Source organism: Arvicanthis niloticus, chromosome 14 (genome assembly GCF_011762505.2).
Source record: "Arvicanthis niloticus isolate mArvNil1 chromosome 14, mArvNil1.pat.X, whole genome shotgun sequence".
In the NCBI taxonomy this organism is placed as follows: Eukaryota; Metazoa; Chordata; class Mammalia; order Rodentia; family Muridae; genus Arvicanthis; species Arvicanthis niloticus.
Window position 1 is genome coordinate 19,517,501 of NC_047671.1, and position 19,960 is coordinate 19,537,460.

General features: G+C 40.1%; 1 protein-coding gene across 16 annotated transcripts in view; it reads right to left on the reverse strand.

Annotated features, from left to right (window-relative positions):
* Window positions 1-19,960, reverse strand: part of Tcf4 (transcription factor 4) — a 347,192-nt gene that overhangs the window by 51,674 nt on the left and 275,558 nt on the right. For all 16 annotated transcript variants that reach the window (XM_034518307.2, XM_034518300.2, XM_076912501.1 and 13 more), the window contains 2 exons: window positions 4,320-4,425; window positions 608-741 (listed from right to left, as the gene is read on the reverse strand). In XM_034518307.2, coding sequence (XP_034374198.1) covers window positions 608-741; window positions 4,320-4,425 — 240 coding nt within the window. The remainder of the gene's footprint in view (window positions 1-607; window positions 742-4,319; window positions 4,426-19,960) is intronic.

The following is a 19,960-nucleotide window of genomic DNA, read 5'->3' on the forward strand; positions in this document are numbered from 1 at the left end:
GAAGCCATAGGCAGAGAAGAAAAGCCTTACTAAGAAAAGACATAATATTACACAATGCAGCCGCTTTCACTGAGATGTTGAGCAAAGCTGAACAGGAGTGGCACTTGTATGGAATTAAAATTAAAAAATCCAATGCATGTGGACATTCCACAGTTTGCTATTCCCAAGGTTACAATAGAAAACATATACTTTTCCTATAGGTCACCATAGGTCAAAACTAACATGGAAACCCCTGTCATCTCAAATCCTTCTCACCCTTCCCTTAGCAGAACATCCTCCAGAATTTCAGGCAGTGAAAAAAAAGGCAAGGCCATTGCTGAGGTCCTGCAACTCAAATCCACTGTGTTTATGAACTGAAGGAAGCTGACATCGCCATAAAGAAAACAGAACAAAACACAATAAACAAAGGAACAATGGCATGAAGCTCTGGAAGGTTTACAGAGGTGATCCGCTTCTGTCGAGGCTTTGATCACAAAAACAATAAAACTTGGAGAATAATAGGCGAGGGCTATTTTCGCCTCTTTTTGCAGAGTCCTTGTGTACACACAGAGATGAAACTCATAAACTAGCCAGAGGTGCTTTCCCCGTCCCCGGGAACCTTCCTTACCAAACGTTCGTGTGGATGCAGGCTACAGTAGCTGCTAGACTGTGGAATATGAGAAGAATTGCCCAGCATCCCGCCATAGCCAGGCTGATTCATTCCACTGGAGGAGCTCCAAGGGTCACTGCTGTGATGGCCATCTGTAAAGGACAAAGAAAACCGTGACTTTTCTGAGGCATTCAGCCTTGCCTTTGAGAATAGGGTTTCTTCATATACTTGAAAATAACCTCCCGTTGTGTATTCATCTTTGTGTTGCTTGGCTGATTACATCACATGACAGTCATCATTACTTTTTCCCAAGTGGCTTTTTATATTGTCAAACAAATAGAAACATTTAAGTTTGTGTTCTTAGTAAAAGAAAAATTAAAAATTAAAAAACAAAAAATCAACCGGAAAAGAACAGAACATGTCTCTCTGCAGAACGATGTCAAGCAAGGTAATTCATGCCTAAAGAAACAGCTCTTTCTATCCAACCCCTACTTTTATGAAAGTAATCTGAAAAGTTAAAGCATTTCCAAACTTCGAGGTGAAAATAAAACAGTTGGGACCTCACAGAGTTGGCATGGTTGCAAGTTTGAAAAGCCTACACTGAAATGACTACTGGAAAAGAACAGCCCAGATTTAGAAGGTTGGATTTCATTTCTGTGCCATGCACAATACAGAGAATTAATGTCGGGATTATCTTACGGTAAGTGGGGAAGAGGGTTTTCAATATTTCTCTCCCAGGTCATTTTGGAATTTAGTATGTGTTGCATACAACTATCGTAAACCTTCATGAGCAATGTGAGGAGAGAGTCCCTGTCCTATGATAGACATCATAATAAGGAATAAAGTTGATAGCCTCAGGATTTCATAAATATATGAGGTCAAGAGTTTGAGAATAAGTCCTAGAGATACACTGTTTTAAAGTCTCTTTTAGCGTGTGGAGGTAACCTCTCATATTAACAGCAGAATGCAAGATTTCTTTCACTCCCTGGCCCTGAGGTTATAGATTGTGATTGTTTAATTTGTATTTCTCAAAGAAACCCAAGGGCTAGAGACAGCCCGAACCACTACTGATTAATTCACTAACTTTACCCTCTCTTAGTTATTAAACAAAATCGACTATTGGATTTATACCAGGCCATCAGCTTGGTGTTGAAAGTATTCGGCTATTTGTTGTTGAAAACAAGCTTATTTTCTCAGTAACTTGTACATAGTCATAGCCTTTTAAACCAGGCAAATTTCATCTGATATTTTATTTCATGAAGCTGTTTTCCCCCCAACCCCCCACCCCCACCCCAGTGAATTTTTCAGTTCTGGAGTTAGAATTGCAGAACCAGGGATGGTGGATTTCTACCTTTAAGAACCATGTGTGTAAACTTATGTCTGTAATGTTGACAACTGTAGACTTGTCACCAAAGGATGAAAAGATACAATGTAAGAGAGCCCAGTAGTGGGTTGAGAATATGCTGGCTGACAATCCCATTGCTCCTCTTGATCACGGTGTGTTCTTCTAAGCCCTGCCATGACCACCCTTGCAACGCAGAGAGGGAACTGATGTAAGTGAGACTGAATCATCAGGTCACTGTTGATGTCTGTTCTCACCTTGTGGCAACTTAAGTATCTTTAAAAAGTGAACTGGTCTTGGTGTGTGTGTGTGTGTGTGTGTGTGTGTGTGTGTGTAGGTGCAAAAAACCCAACAACATGTGTTCATGTGCATTAAGGATCCAAATTCAGGTCCTCATCTTATTATAGAAAGCACTCTCCCTCTGAGCTATCACTCTCAACCCTAAGTTAACATCCAATGTACTTTAGATTTAGTAGGGAACACGGAAGTCTAAATGCCACCTTAAATTTCAATATCAAGTTCGAGACCCACTAACACTTTGAGTGGAATACGCATCTGACAAAGAAATGGAGAAAATAGATCACTGAATAAGCATTTTCCTGAAATATTCTGACAACTCGATGCATGGGGTGACAATACACTTTGGATTGTTAACACAGCATATTCGACTCGACGCAGACTTATAAAAATATGTACTTTACATAAATTATGCCTTTCAGAGTAAATTAATATTTATCACATCTCATGATCTTGGCATAATGTTGTTTTGAAAGAATAGAATTAAATGTGTGCAAATTAATTGTGCTCATCATAAATGTCAACTGAAGGGTTTTTTTTTTTTTTGAGTATTCATATGTAGAAAAAACAAATCTGTTGCCCATAGTTTATGGGGTGAGCTATGGAAAGGTACCTGCTTCTGTAATCTACCTGGCCTTTTTGCTATGCACACAGTTCAAGACAAGTTTCTCAGATACACTGAGGGATTTTAGTCGTCTGCCTATTTTTTTGAATGAAAACCTGAGTTTTGACATAGTGAATCCTTGAGTTGGCAGCATCTTTAAGCACACAAGGGCAATTTCTCCCACTGTTTATAGCCAAAGGCCACGAGCTCATTGTCATGGCACAGAACATACCCGAGTGACTAGCCACTGTGTCCCTTTGAGAGTTATACCTAGGTCAGGTCACAAAGATAGATAGAGGAGGCCCGTGACCATGAACTCAGTGATCTGTGGAACAAATTCTCCCTAGTCCCAAGGGACCCATTCTGTTAAGTTTTAGGAGACTTTTAGTAGAACTTCACATGTGAACCAGCCATTAAATGAGCTGACATGGGAGAGGAAAATGAGTCTCTTCTCTTCACAGTAGTCTTGACTACACCCTCTGTAATCTCAGTGAGACACCAGGCATTTCCCTTAGCATTGCTGCCCCGAGTGTGTCCTCATTTCTCTGTCACTGTCCTGACAGTCGTATCCCTTTGCATTGATCCAAGGCATACCCAAGTCGGGTATGCACACCTACACGATTTAAGAGGATTTACAGGGGCTCTTGGGAAACCTTACCTCTGAGCTCAGGGTATCTTGGGACTAAGATCACTATAGCTGTAAGTAAGTACCCAGGCATGGCAAGGATAGGATACCCAGCTCCTCCTTGTGAACAGACCATTTGCAAAGTAGCTGGCGTTATTTTTATGATTCTGGCCTTTTCCAGTTAGTAGAAAGGAGCTAAATGGCCAGTGGCGATATATAAGCTCCAGGGATACAGAGCCATCTGCTTTGGACTGAAAACAATGGAGGAATGACTAGACCACGTAGTCACTGTCCACCACAAAGCTACAAACCCCTGCCATGTACTCCTTGTACACCCTTCAAAGTTTTCCTAAACCTTAAATCAATTAGTATGTCTCTGTAGAACCGTCTCTGTGCAGGGCTCCCAAGGTTCAGTGGGTCACTGAGTCCTCAGTGGAACCCTTGTTCTCATCGATCCATTACTAAGTGGCTCAAAACTTTATAGAGGGCTAGACCCAGGGGGCACCTCTTTCCTCTTGACAAAATACAAGATCTTCGAAACAACCTGAGCTGAAAGAGACGTGTCTAAACACGTGTTTGGAAGATGGCAGAGAGACTGGAGACTGACCATCTTGGAAGACCAACAAGGCATTCATTTTTATGTGAAGTAATTTAATTTTAACCTATCACAGGTCAAAGGGCTTTAATGTAAGAGAAAAGGAAAAGTCTTGGGTAAGTTTTACTTAGTTTGGTAAGAAATTCCATTCCTAAGAAGGGAAACACTTCTACTCCCGTCTGCTGCTATCTATGATGCCATTTCTTTTGCCCTGTATATAACACTAAATGACCCATGGATTTCCCGGCAGGCAAAGAAGTACCTTACCTTGCATGAAGAAGGAGCTAGGGAAAGTGCTGGCTGCTGGCTTGGAGGAAGGATAGCCTGGCGAGTCCCTGTTGTAGTCGGCAGTGCTGGCTGAAGGAGCGTAGACCTGAGGAAGGAGAACCACATGAAATTTGCTTTCAACAATGATCAAAGGATCTCTGCATCCATGATTTGGTAAGAAGCTGGCACAAAATGCTGAATTTGGATGCTGTAAAAGTCTAAACCTGATCCAACCCTAGAAACACTGCCTCCTTTGAATACAGAATAAGAAAAAAAAAAAAAAACAGTGCTGTGTATTTGTGTCAACATAAAATAATCAGGAATGAGATTTTCCAGTCCAGGCGAGAACACTGCAAACCATGTCTTAGTGGTAAATATACACACTGCAGGCCACGGAGTGGCCCCCATTGACAGATTCCTTTCTTTTTTAAACACAGATGGCCCGTGAGCATGCTAGGGGTAAAACAGAATGTTTGCACACAGTCTCTCCCAAAAGACAGACCAAACCTCTACCTTTCAATTAAAAATTTCACTTGCAATGTAGGAGGCAGGGAGAAGGCAGGCAGAAGGAGAGAGAGAGAGAGAGACAGAGAGAGAGACAGAGAGAGAGACAGAGAGAGAGACAGAGAGAGAGAGAGAGAGAGAGAGAGAGAGAGAAAGAGAGAGAGAATATGAATCAGGAATGAGTGATGTGATATATATATATATATATATATATATATATATATATATATATATATATATAGTGTCTGCAGAGATAGATGCAGGAAGAAGACCATTAAGTGCCCAGGTCAGCACAGGACCACCAACAATCAGGATGTACACAGGAAGAGGGGGCTGTCTCTTTTTAAGTGCTTACGATATTTCTGTGTACAATAAACTTTAAAAGTGTGCCAAAACCCTAATTTACTTAACATTCATTTACTGATTCTCATGGGCTTGGGGGAAGCATTTCCTTTTAAAAATAGCCCTTGTGTTTGCTTGTTTGTGTTTCCTTGAAGCAGGACAGCATCACAGTGGAGGATAAATTCATAAGGTACAGTTTAACTTTAATTGGTTCTCTCCCTTGCCTTTTTTTTTTTTTTTTTTTTTTTTTTTTGCTAAATATAATCTTTTTTAAATTTCTTTTTCAATTCCCATTTTCTTTTGCTCTAAAAAGTTCCTTTCTCCAGATGGTCGGAAAGACGGAACGGCTCATCCTCTTGATGAAAATGGATACCTTCCTGCCTCCATTTTGAACCAGGCAGCAGCTCACAAACTTGGCAGTGAGCCTACACTGATATTCACAGGTCACAGAGAGAGAGAAGAAATTCACCAACAAAAGGGCAGCGGCGGGATTAGAGAGAGAGAGAGAGAGAGAGAGAGAGAGAGAGAGAGAGAGAGAGACAGAGAGAGAGAGAGAGACAGAGAGAGAGCTTCGTTTTTGCCATATATATCAATCAAACACCCTAAAGATTATATAATTCTCTCAGAAGAACATTGACTCATAACGTGTAAGCGTTAATACCAGGGTTAGGATTTCACAAAGGGTAGGTCCACAGAGACAGATGTGGGAAATGTGCCTCTGCATCCATACAACAAATAAATGCTCCATACGCCCTTGAAAATCTGCAGGTCCTGGACATTAAACAAAACAAACCAAGCTAAAAAGAGCCATTCATGCTGTGGACAGCAAGGGTGTTTTCCCCCTAAGTCATGGAAGGAGTTGAGTACCGTTTTTCATAGTTTTCCATGTTGTAATTTTCGCTATTACTTACATGGATGGATGGTAATTTATTTCTATTTCGAGAGGGTTTGTGATAAAGGACAGGAGAGTGCCACATCATTCCTGAAGTATCTTTAAGAAGCAAAGAGTAAAAGGCAGGACAGGATCCAGCCTGGGTCCTTACTGAGAACTGTATAGCCAACAAACAGGTGTTACGCTACAATTCAGAAAGAGCCCAAAAGGGGACTAAATGGGTGATAAAAAGATTCCTCCCACGAAAAGTGCAAAGTGATCAAGTCACCTTGTTCAAGTGACAGAGTGTCCAAACTATGGCTGCTGTATGTCCACATGCCTTAGCCTGATACGTGGCTGGACCATTGGTCTTAACATAAGCTGACTACACATAGTACTATCTTCCACATTTTAGAAATCATTACTTATTTACTTTAAAAAATTAGCATTTTCATGCTAGTTAATAACCTGTGTGTTAAAAACTAGAATCAACTCTTTGAAGATAATTTATAGCTTAATATCAGTAATTACTCTACCACTGTTACGCTTAAACATGCACAGTAGAATATCAATACTTTTTGATCATATTAACATGCGCTCTTTTTCTCCCTCCTCCCCCCCCCCCCCCGTCTTTAAGTTTTGGTGAAATTATTTCACACCTTTGGGGAAAGACAAGAAAAATAATGTAATCAAATTTAGGTATATATAAAGAAAGCTACTTTGACTCTAAATTATGAATAACTTAAAATAGCTAAGGGTAACACTGTTTAGGAAAATTAATGGATACTGCCTGCTGGTGAAAGATCTGCAAAATATAAAGATTTTAGCATACACGGTGATGTGTAATTTCTGATATCCCGATGTGCTGTCGCCAATCGGAGACTTGTTTTGTCTTGGATTTCTGAGACAGTTTCTCTCTATTTTGTAGCCCTGGCTGTCCTGAGATTTGGTATACAGACCAGGCTGACTGCGGACACAAAGATTTGCCTCCAAAGTGCTAAGATTAAAGGTGTGCCACCACACCAAGTGGAGACTCTTTATACAAGATGAAAATCTCTGTGAACCAGAAACAGAGTACATGTTTATGATTTTTTTGAAGATGATTTCAATGTATCTTCTGAAACAGAAAGGTGTTTACAGAACAACTTACAGCAAAGGCATGACATCACTCGCTTTCCCTTAGAGATGGCATTTTCTCGCCTCAGGTTATTTTAAGGCAAATGACCTATATTTATGTTTATAGAAATTAATACTGCACAGGTCTGTTTTTTATTTGCTCCTACCTGACTGACAGTGGCCCTGGGGATGAAATGCGAGACATGGCACAACTCAGGGACAGAATCTACCACTTGGCCATGTGCCAGCCCCCAATGCACAAGTAAAACATGAGTCTCAGCATTCATAAAATTCAAAAATGGAACTTCAAGTAACTGTCCTCATATGCAGAAACTGTTAGAACCACACACTTATTTATTGTTCTTTGTTTTTCATCATTTGATACATAATCATTTGAAGTAGCAGTGAAGGTATGTAATGATGTTCACATCAACAGTAATAATAATGTCTATACTACCTTTAATGTTTCAGATTTTAGTGACAATGACAGCCGGGGGCAGCTGCTCTGCTTCTGGTCCACTTGATTATTTTGTCAGTTTCTCAGTCTCAAGTGGTCCATGTGGCAATTTCCCTAAGATGCTTTATAATGATATTAATTTCAATAAGAACTCATATATTTGTTTATTATTATTAGTAGTAGTATTTCTAGGTCTACAGAGAGATTACTTATCTAACTGGAATTATTTAAATATCAAATACCAGGGGTGAGAATTGGCCGAAAAAATAATCAGTCCAATTTGAAAGGAAATTTCCAAAATCAGTGTAATATGTTTAAGTGACCTCAACAATAAAGCAAAGGAAAGTGTCATGAGAAAGAAAAGCTCCCACTCCCCTGGGAAGGCAACTTAGATCAAGATGGATGCTGGACTCTCATTGTCCCATTAAGAGAAAGGAAGGAAGTGTGAAGTGTTGCCTAATTAGAATTGGGGAGTGTTGGCTGTAGCTCAAAGGCCACCAGCCTTCCACTCAAGTCATTTGATGAGTGGAGACCTCATGGAAAATATAGTATAATATATTTTACACCAAAGGTTCACACCACCATCCTGGATTTAAAGTAAACTCATAGAACTGGAAGTTTAACAATAATCTCTAGGTAACACTGAACCAGAGATTGATGGGAGTGTAAAATTAATTTCATTTTACAGATAGAATTTTTATTGTAGTTTGAGGATGATTGTAAGGTGCATTAGCTGTCACTCAATGACCATTTCCAAAGCCATCAAGAAAATGATAGTCTAAGTTAATCTGTTCATAAGAAAGAAAGATCATACAGGAATGCCCACCAACAACTAAGTAGAGGGAGTGTGGTCCATAGCCCTTTCCCCTCTTGGCCTATGGGTTTCAATTAGGGAGATTTAAACAGAACAAGGGTTGTAGTTTGTTTACAACCTCTTGTAGACCAGTTTTTTTTGTGGTAGCAGTTCACAATATAGTTTTTCTACCTCTCATAATGATGAGGCAGGGTGGTACTATCAACAATACCCTTCATTCACAAAACTGAAGAATAGTAGACAGGGAAAATGGACTGGCTCATATGAACCTGTTCTGACTGTGTGTCCTCTTGTCTCCTGATTCCTCTCTGTGAAATGGAAGCAAGGAGACCTACTATGCACACTACAGAGAAGTGAATAACTAGAATGTGTAAAGTAACTAGAATGGACCCTGACACACAGTGAGCATGCAAAGAAAAAAAAAAAAAATCAAGCACCTGTGTTCCAGTCTTGCTGCCACTAGTTTTCTTATGTGTGCAAATGTAAGTTAGAAAAGCTCACTCTCGCCCATTAACAATGCTCTACATGATAATAAGACAAAGAGAGCAGAACTGTTCAACAGTGTTTATTCTCTATTAAAACTTCCTTCTTAAAGATGAGGTATTCCCTATTTTTAAATTTCATTTATCTTTATATATTTCATATTATAATAGAATGTCATCATTTTCTCTTCCCCTTCCCTCCCTCCAGCCCCTCCTCTAAACTGATACTCTGTCTTTGATTATTATTGTCACATGCATATCTATATGTATACATGAATATGTAAACACAACCTGCTGAGCATGATTTTGCTGTCCGCGTGTAGGACAAGATATTCTTAACTATCAACATGAACTACACTTTCGAGACAGTTTACAGAGAGTCTTGTGGGATCTCATTAATCTTCTTTTTCCTCTATAGCAGTTTTATTTGCATACTGTAAAACATGCTTATTGTGAAACCATGCATATTGTAAGTAATGTGTTTCCTGAAGGGGAAACTATAACTCAGAAAGAAGACCAGAGAAAATGGCTGCAGACCATGTAATATGATGGCCCGTGGGCACTGTGTGCAATGGATGACAGCCACTATACTGTACCTAAGGTCTGTGCTGTCCCTTAACATTGCATGATTCTGCAAGTACAATGTGAATATGTAATTTCCAATGAGGCACGTGACAGGTGAGACTGCATGAGGCGGGGACTGAAATGGCGTGATGATTTCAGATCCTTACTGAGAGTTACTGCATGATCCACGATGAACAGAAATTACCACATTAAAACAGTGCCACAGATGCCCAGGGGCTGGCTTGGCATCTCAACAACACTCCACTCCCTCTGAGCTCAGACCCAGGAGATCTCCCATTCCTTCTCAACTGGGACAATCAAACACTTACACAGGAAGGGTTTAGCATTTCCTGCGGGGTCTGTTGGCCTTGGTGTGGCCTTTGAAGCCTCCTAGCTGTTCATCTCTCAGTAAGAAGGTAGAACCTGAAGCCCTACACTATTTCTTTCAAGTACATGGCTTTCAGATAGAAGAAAGAACACCTGAACGGCAAGATTATATGTATATTCAGAAGAACGAGATGAGCAATGCTAGGTTCTATGTGGCCAAGTTAAAGCGAAATTGTTAGCTGACCCACAGAGGAACAAGAGGAAGATCCACTTGAGGAACCAGCCTGGAGACTAGACATGAACAGGCTTGGCAGGTTCTGGAATTACTCAGCTATGAACTGGACTCACAGGGTTCAAATTTCCATTCTTACAACTCATTGAGAAAATATGACAAAGTGATTTATCTCCTGGGGCCTTGGTTTCCTAGTTTGTCAAATGGGGCAACTCTCACTGTGGAGGGGGGAGTGCTGTCCCACCAATCCTAATCCCTAATAAATCACAGGCACTTCATAAATGCAGGGAATTTACACTTCGTCAGAAGCTTCCTCGTTGCCTTCCAACAATGTGTCTCGAAAAGTGCTGGCCAATATGTTTGTCACTGGGAACCTAAGGTTATTTTGACTGAACTTAGTGAAAATGAAACAATTTGCAGTTGTCAGTCACACTGGCCATGTTTTCCAATGCTCAACAGCAATAGGCAGCCATTGGTTACCATACTGGACAGCATCATCACAGAGCTGTCTATATGTAAAACATCCTGCCAAACAGTGTGAGAGGCAAGACTGTCCATAAGGAGTGTCTGGGCATATTGCCACCCACTATAAGGAGATCTACCTCAGCAACAACAGCTTAGTTATGACTCATTTCCCCCCCAGAAAGCAGGAGTTGTTTGGGTGAGCTGATGGGAGAGGCAAACGCTAGGTATCCCTAGTGTAGGGCATGCAACTGGTACACATCCAGTGTCCATCTGATGAGTTGACAGGGCGCTGCAAACAGTGTCTTTTTATTTTTAAAGTCCCATGTACTATTGCATACATTTTTTCCCCATTCGTATCCATCTGCTAAAATGATTGCAAACCGTGCCATGTAATATACAGCACGGAAGAGAGTAGCCGTGAGCCTAGATCTCCAGCATGTTGGAAAGGAAGCTCATGAGCTGCAGGTTCACTTCAGGCCACTGTTGGTTCTGATGAAGGAGTTACAGTTGGACATGTACTGTTGCTTTTATTTAAAAAAAAAAAAAAAAAAAAAAAAAAAAACAGTGAAAGGCTTCTAAATTTATCCAATTAGTTTTCATATTATCAGTGACCGGGCCTCCTTCCCCTAGATCCTCCACTTTTATGGCTCTGACTCTCTTAGGACAATCTTTTATATCAGTTCTTTACAGATGCTTGCTTTCTCTTGCCATGTCACCTCTATACCTGCTGATCTCTGTCACACTTCCTGGCTTCATGCTTTCAAAGTTCTAATGAGTTCAACCTCATTTTGGAAAATGGGCAGCAGCTAGGAAAGGTCTCCAGGTGTGTATACTGTAAGGCCACTCTTCCTGTATGAAGTATCCTCTTCTAAAGGCTATTCTAGTATCCAGACTTGAAATGGCGAGCAAGATAGTAATGAAAGGTAACAGACTCAAATGACAGCTCAGCCACATACCCTAAAATGGAAAAGCAGTTAATCATGCAAGAACTCAAAACTTCCGAGATAAGAGCAAACTCCAGGATATACACCCCTCCAATTGACACATTTTTCAGTCTGCACTTCAAATGCAAGGAACCTTGAATGAAGAAGACAGGAGGACTCTTTCTCTACATCCAAGTGATGCTTAAGGACCAGACCGCAATGTGATCGCAGAAGTAGTTACGTTTGGTGATGCAAACATTAATGTGTACACCAATGATATACAGATACATGCTTCTTACATATGCAAAAACATCCACAGGTATGAGATGATGATTTTGCAAAGATCTTATTTCTAACTAAAGGCCTTGAAATTTTCAAAGGAACTAAATCAAATTATTTCTAGTGTTCTTAATTGATTCACAATGAAGATTTTTAGTTTCCAAACTATGTTTACTGCTATTCTGAGGCTCAAGTGGGAGTGGGTAGGTCATGGAAGAATATTTCATGACTATTCAAACATATATAAAATTCACCAAATATATGAGATGCATCTATATTTTATTGCTACTAACAGAACAATATTCTCTTTCCATTCTACCAGATTGCATCACAAAACATAGGGGAAAGCGAATCTATATGTATTTCCCCAAAGGAATTCCTTGAACATGTTAATATATTTAAAATAAATTTTTACAAGCACACATCTACACACCCTGTCATAACCATCACATACCAATGTCCCCTCCAAGTAGTAGTTGAATCTCGATTATACATTCATGAGTAATGAAACCTGAAATCACATCCTTTAAGTTCATTTCAACAAGTAGCTTGATTTTTCATCACCAAGCAAATTCTCATTTTTGGGTTAAGGAGTAAGAGATCGAAGAGCATCTTTACCCCTTCCTTGCTTGCTCTTTGTCAATCAAAGGACAAGTAGGAATTAGCAAGAGGATGCAGGAGGCAAACTGGGAGAGAGAGAGAGAGAGGAACCTCAGTAGTGCTCAGACTGGGCTGGACAGACAGCACTTAGTGCCCTCCTCTCCAAGCCACTGGGCTCAGCTTGCTAGGAGCTCTGTGCCCACACAGATGACAGCCACACTGATGCTAGAGTGTGTGCCTTCCACTCACAAAGCCCAGCAGGAGCTGCTGCAAACCTGACATTCACTACAGCCAGGCATCTTTGTCTTATTTGCTCTTCTCTCTCCAAATAAAAAGGCAAGGTTATTGCTCCCACTCTTTCTCCCATGGATAACTTCTGAGTATTTCCCCAGACCTCTGAATCATGCCTTTAACACATATAGAGATGTACTGGAGCTGGGAGCTGGGAGCTGGGAGCTGGGAGCTGGGAGCTGGGAGCTGGGAGCTGGGAGCTGGGAGCTGGGAGCTGGGAGCTGGGAGCTGGGAGCTGGGAGCTGGGAGCTGGGAGCTGGGAGCTGGGAGCTGGGAGCTTGTGGGGGCACACAACAGCAATGAAACCCCTGCTTTCCTCAATAAAGAAGCACACTTAAGACAGAATTGCTGCTGCTAACAGAGTAGTCAAATTGCACCTTAGATGTTTACAATGCCCACTGTTTTCAGAAAGCATTTTCCACTTGGTGTGACAAACCCTGAGGCCGTAAAATGGCCAGGAGAGACTGAATAGGTTTTCTCTGCTATGATGTCACATACGCATTTGAGAGTCTCTCTGCACAGACCATGCTATTGAAATCTCCCAGTCATTCCAGCCATAGACAGGCATGGGTTATCAAAGAGAAATAAAGGAAAGAAGTTAATAATGGTGTCTCATCTTGACACAATTTTCCACAACTGCAAAGAGATCCATTTCCAAGGCCTGAGAAGATCCAAGTTCTTGTCACAGCTGACAGGGCCAACTGATGATGGTACACACTGTTGACATGTTACTTTTGATAGGCCAGGCATGGCTCCAGCCAAATTGTGCATATAATTTTGTTTCATTCCCTTAGCCTATTGTTTTATTCCCATTCAGTTTCACAGATAAAGACTGTGAGACCCAGAGCTTTTAAGTGACTAAACAGCGCTTTGTCATAGTTATGACATAATTATGACCCAGACAAATAAGTGGCATATTTGAAATTTAGAATCATGAAGTCTTGTTTCAGTCTTGACCCTTTAAGCAGTGCAATGGTAAGTTTTGATGGCTATGCACTCTCCAAAGTGACTGGTGATGTCACTCCTACCAAAAGCTTTGCTGGCAGCCATTTTGTCTCCAAAGGACATAGGAAGGAGGCATCTAGATAGTGGAGCTCTTGAGAGCTGCTACAAGAAACATGATTTCCAGAATGAGGTTGCAGAAAAAATACAACAAAATAAAACAAACAAAACAAACAAAAAAAACCCCAAAAGCGACAGACAGGTATACATACAGAGTTGTTCATTGGCTCAACAAACAGAGAGACAGACAGAGACAGAGAGAGATAGAAAGGCAAAGTCATCTGCTAAGAGTACCATGAGATGCAGTGATAGCAATAACCCACAACTAAATACAAGGACAATCAGACGATAGAACATTCTCATCGATGTACTGACAGACGGTGTGGACCCAGCCTTGCCTATATATGCTAGCCTCCAGCTCCAATATCTTCATTTTATTTTTACAACATCAGTTCTCCTGCACTTGGCACTATCTGAGCAGACGCTGTTTTTGCTATTGCATTCAACTTGGTATATCACAAAAAATAAAAAAATAAAAAAATAAAAAAATAAAAAAAAAATGTCCACTGCCAACATCCTGAGCACCTTAGACTTATCAAGTTACTCTCTTGAAAAGACACTGACATGTGCCAAACTGGGTCCAGTTGAAATCAGACTTCTTCCTGGTTCTGTTCCTTACATTACTTGGGATGTTGGCTTCATCGCAGGCTCAGGATTGGCACAGAGAAACCACTGTGGGTGCTAAGCACATCACAGCTCTTTAATATGTTCCCAACACCTAACTAAGTTGTTACCCAACTTCTGTTTATTGCATGTTCATCAGAAAATTAAAGGTAATGTTAAGAAGATCCTGATGAACGATCAAACTATGTCTCATCACCCTGGTTACTGCATATCTGCAATAGGTATAACTCTATCAATAGGTTATATCTTTATTTACACTAAGGACACAGACTCTTGATCTCCAGGTATGTGTAACAGATCATCTCCTATCTCAATCCTTTCTTCACCTTCAGCAGCCAAATGGTATTTGTCTGATGACAAGTGTTGTTTCATTAGGAGGTGTTGAAACATCAAAATAGTGTGTGTTGTATCTGCCAATAAATAGCTCTGTGACCTCTAAAGAGACTGTTTTCTCAGTTACCTAAGGGCTGCAAATCTTCCCCCGGAAAGCAACTTCTATGACTCTACAATGATGATGGAAATGAACTCTTACTCCAGTGTTGACCATTGTCTTTTATCCTATGCTGCAGTGGCCTCTGAGAAAATCGTCTAAGGCTCTGGGAGGTACCTGGCCACAGAAATAATAAGGTTAAAAACAGTATCCGTTTTTTAAAAAGTCAAATAGGTTTGGGTGTACGTGTGAATGTAAAGTGCCTACCACAGAGGTTCAAATCTTACCAAATGTGCTCATGGAAGCATGAATAAAAGATTACATACAAAATACATATCAGAGCAAGAATAATATTATAACAACATAGGGAATGATGGGCACTTCTTAGTTCTACCATCTTAACTTCTTGTTGCATTTATTATTAGGCTTTCTTTAGAAAAGAAATTCGAGGAACACCATTTTCCTCTTCCTCCTTTTGAACCCTAGTACCTGGGTAACTGCCAGTAGCATAGAAATTTACTGCTGTGGTGCAACTTAGAAAAGGGAATAGTTCAAGTGTGAGTACCATTGGATGAATAGGTCCATTCCACTGCTGAAGACCTAAGTCAAGGTATATGACTGTGAAGAATAAGAACCATAAGCCCTGGAAATATATCCAAGGCCACAAGACTATTAGTTAGTACATCTCCCATCACTACTCATTTTTTGGAAGCAATGCTGCAGCTCCTTTGAAAAGATAAGAGGAAAATAGCAAAGGAATGAGGAACAAACAGGGTGGAGAGAGAAGGAGGCAGTGGACAAGAAAATGCTAATAATCTTATACTTTGACCTTGTGAAACCCTATATGAGCAATCTCTATTTCTCTAAACCCAAATGTCATCAGTTATTGTGCCTGCATAGAGTAAATACAGGCAGCCACCATTCCCAAGTAGCCAATTCCTGACAGGAAGTGAGAGGAGGCATGAAGAAATTTATTTCAAACACAAATAGGGGGTCGCAGTTTCAGAAATAGAGACTCAAGAAAGAAAGATGTCAGTGAATGTACTCCAAGGGAAACAGAGGAGTTGACCACATGGTGCATGCTTGTACAGACCCAAGCTTTCACATTCAACTTAACTGCATACAAGGAAATTTGGTAAAATTTTATGCTTGATCCATTGATCTCAGAGTGATTGTGAAAAACAGTAAGTCTTTATGGTTTAAACCTTGAACAGTTATCTATCCAAGTGGTGACCATTCTATCCATAGTGTATCATTTCAAAATATCAGGCAGGAGAAGAGGTAAGTGTCTAAACACCCCTGTTGTCATACAACTGAATGAGGCTAGGAATCAGGCTATATGTATATCTTTCAGTCCAAACTGCAGGTGAGATGTGACAGCCCTTAATCTAAATAGCCTTACAAATTACCAGTGGTCTAGTCTACCTGAAGGACAACTTTCACATCAGTAAATGATATTTCCTGATGGAGAATAACCAACAAACTCTATGCTATGCTTTGAAGCATCCCATTTGACACTGATGTTTCAAACAGATGCCTTCGTCTCCTGTGCACCAAGAGAATTGTTATGAACACTGAGTCTCCAATCTGCTAGAGTTACATACAGCCATGGTACACTGCAAAACTATTACCCCATCTCCCCTTTCACTGAGCTGAAAAAAAAAGTAGAAATTATCTCTTTTTTTTTTTCTGTTAAAACATATGGCCCTAACTACTTTCAACAGAAAACAAAGGCATGAAATAATTACCAAATGTAGGGCACTCTGTGGCACAGATTGAAATGAAAAAAAAAAATTGGTATGCAAATTGTCAACATATATCGCCAATCAGCTTCCTCTCTGTTACTTATTTCAGTGCCCACCTCTCCCCCATGTTTCCCCGTGCTCAGGGAAAAGTTTAGGTAAAGTCAACCAGCCATAGTTTCCCAGCTTAACTCAGAGCAGAGCCTCCAGCTAGCACAAGCCTTGAAGCTTCTGTATTTACAAAAGGAATGTGGAAAAACTATTCAATAAGGACCAAGTTATTTTTAAAAATCTTAAAAGAAGTGAGGGATTAAAAAGAATCTAATATTTCTGACAAGAGACCATGCAATAGAAAAAGAAGTCAACAATGGTTAGTTTGTGTCTTTGGGCACATTCAAAACACAATTAAGTTGGCTTTCTATTTTTTTTCTTTCTTTCTTTTTTTTTAAGTTGGTTTTTTTAAATAGTGAGATTTCAGGTATTTTTTCACCCGATAAAATATTGTTTCAATTTTGGAGATAAACTGTTTAAAGATTTACCACCAGTGATCTTAATAATATTCTGGAATAAGGTAAGTATAAATAAACGTAAACAATAATAATTTCTTTAACAATACAATTACAGTATGTATGTTCCTTTGAATTCTAAGAAATGTAATGTTTAATAGGCATCTTATTTTGTTTAATCATCCTGAATTTTCAAAGTAGAAATGTAAAATCCAGATGATGTTTTAATATGGAGAAAAGGGGAACAGCTCAAAAATTCAATCTTTGTTTATACAATTAGTAAAGATTGGGTCTTCTGTCTAGAACTTCCTAATCAATAGGCAGATAGATAAAAAGAAATTAATGTGCATATCTTAAACATAAAATATGTATATGTGTCTGTGTATAAGATAATGTCAAAGATGAGAGCTTATAAAATATGGGCAGAAGGATAGAAAAGCTGTAGAATGAGTAGGAAATTTCTCTGGGGTCATGAAAGTAGAAGCTAGTTTTTACCATGATGGTTCGACATCCTGAATATCCCAAATACACATGAATCCACTACTTCATACTGGTTAATTTCAGGTTATATAAACCTTACCTTAACTAAAAACCAACCAACCAAGCAACCAACCAACCAACCAACCAAGCAACCAACCAACCAACCAAAAACCTAAAATAACACACACCGGGTCTATAACTTACATACCATCCCTAAGAAAAGTTCAGACTCACCATGTGTAGGAAGACAGATTGTGGGCCATAGTTCTAAAGTGCTCAAGTTTGCTGTCGTTTTCCAGACAGACAATTTAGGTTAATAATGTAGCTAGTGTTAGGAACAGAAGCTGCCTTTCCACTGAAATTCAAACTGTCCCCATGATCATTGTCAGCAGAATCAATATTCTCCCTGTCTAAGGAAATGAGCATGTATTTGTCCCTGCTATTGGTCTTAAAGCATTAGCAATGAGGAAGCAGGCGAGCGTTTTTCTGAATTTGGCTCTATCAATGAGTACTTGACCACAGGTGTCTCATCTACTCTCTCGGTCATGTGACATTCACTGGGGAATGAAACTATACTAGAAGGTCAGATCTCAGGGTATCTTATTTGCACAGCCTGAAAACATTTTTGGTAGTTTTCTTTAATTGAAAACTTGTTGCTATGTAGGCGATTGACTCCTCTCTTTTCTCCTACAAGTCCACGGAGGAATTGGCTATTTGTGTGTGATGTCAGGAGTGATATGGACCAAATGACCTTCTGACAAAGGCTATTTCAATAAATGTTAGGGGAAGGTTTTAGCTTCTTAAGCTTCCTTAGCTCTTTACTTTTAGTAATTGTGTCTTTTGTGAATTATATAATTCTTATCTCCCAAGAGAATACAATGGCCCTTCAGGGTCATTTTAGAGTCTGCATTTTAAAGCATGACCAAAGCAAAGGCTCTCTTAGAGTAGAGAGCTAATAGAGTGTATCAAATAAATAAGGAAAACAAAGTACAGGAAAACAAACCCTCTCCACTTGCAAGATTCATGCATCAGATTAGCAGCTTTGAAGGGTCTCCCCAAAATCTTTCATGTGCTTCACTCAGAAAAACTGTCTTCAGAATCATGAATGGGGTTTTCAGGGGACCACAGGCAAGAACGTCTGTCCTTCCATGAGGGAGAAGATGTCAGACAGAGGTAACACGGCTGGTAAAGAAATTAGGCTGCTCTTGCACAGCTGTCCCAAACTGATGTGCAAAAGGCATTCAGCAGCATAGTGTCTATGAATCTGACTTGTTGTGTTTGTGCTATGTGGAACTCAGTTGTTCTGACCCATATTCTCAAAGCAAGGTTGCATAAAGCTACAACCCATCACAACCGGATCCACCATTTTAATCTTCTAAGCTAGGGAGTTATGGCACACTTTGGGAGTGTCTTTTATATGATGAGAACTCAGAACCAGGGTTCACTGGTTAGAAGACAGCACAGAACATGACTCTTAGTGGCATGTATCCCTAAAAAGAGTGCTCCTTTCACCCCCTCTATGCTTCAGGGATTTCCCCGCCCCCATACCCCTTCATCTGATGTCCAGACCACTACTCTGGCATTTATACATGCTTTGACTCATTGGTAGCTTGTTTTACCCCAATATATTTCATGCAACAGGGTGGGTAATTCTTCATTCTATCACACCCCCTACCCCCCTATTTTCCCTAGTAAACAAGAGGTCAGGTAGTTATCTTCCAGTTAGTATTCCTGGGTTTTGCTGCCTTGATTCCCATTTGACTTCCATTCCTACAAATATGGGAAAGGTGTTCCTGTATATCCTCCTTTTGAGACCCCATTTCCTCATGATCAGCAGTGCCAGAGTAACCTAGAGATGTCCCTGACTTTCTTCTAGCCATCTTGTTCAGTTATAATCTAGCACTTGTTCATACTAGACCTGAACTGAATTTTCAGTGGAATTGCTTAGCTGTCCTGCAAAGTTTCTAGCCACCCTCAGAATAAAGAACTTAGAAAAAACACATTCAAGTATTTTTTTAAGCATCCAAAATAAGTCCTCCCTAAATAGGAAAGATAAAAATCTACTGCCTCCTAACTTCAAACTGATAATCTTAAGTGAGAAAGCTAGTCCAAAGAGCAGATACAGGATTTCAGCCAAGTGCATGTCAAAGACTTACAGTTGGTGGAAGAAGCTCTGGCTATTTTTGGTCCCTGAATTCCCTGTGTTCTGTTCCTGCACTTAAAGCCAGATGCTGAAGCACACAACATCAAGGAGAGAGGACACAAGGGGCTCTGAGGATTCTGCAATTGTCCCAGGATTCAGAATCCCTCATGTTAGCTCTGCTGAGTGCAGAACGTGAGAGAGAACAAAAACTTCCACTTCTCATATCTCCTCAGCGTTCAGCCAGAGATGATAGCCAAGAATCTCAGCTCGGATCCCAGATAGGTAGTATAGCATCCGGCTTCTAGGACTGCACAGGTGAACCAGGATATGGCTTATGTTCATCCATTATGACTGCCCCTAGGTTTCTGTTTAACCAGCAAATTGATG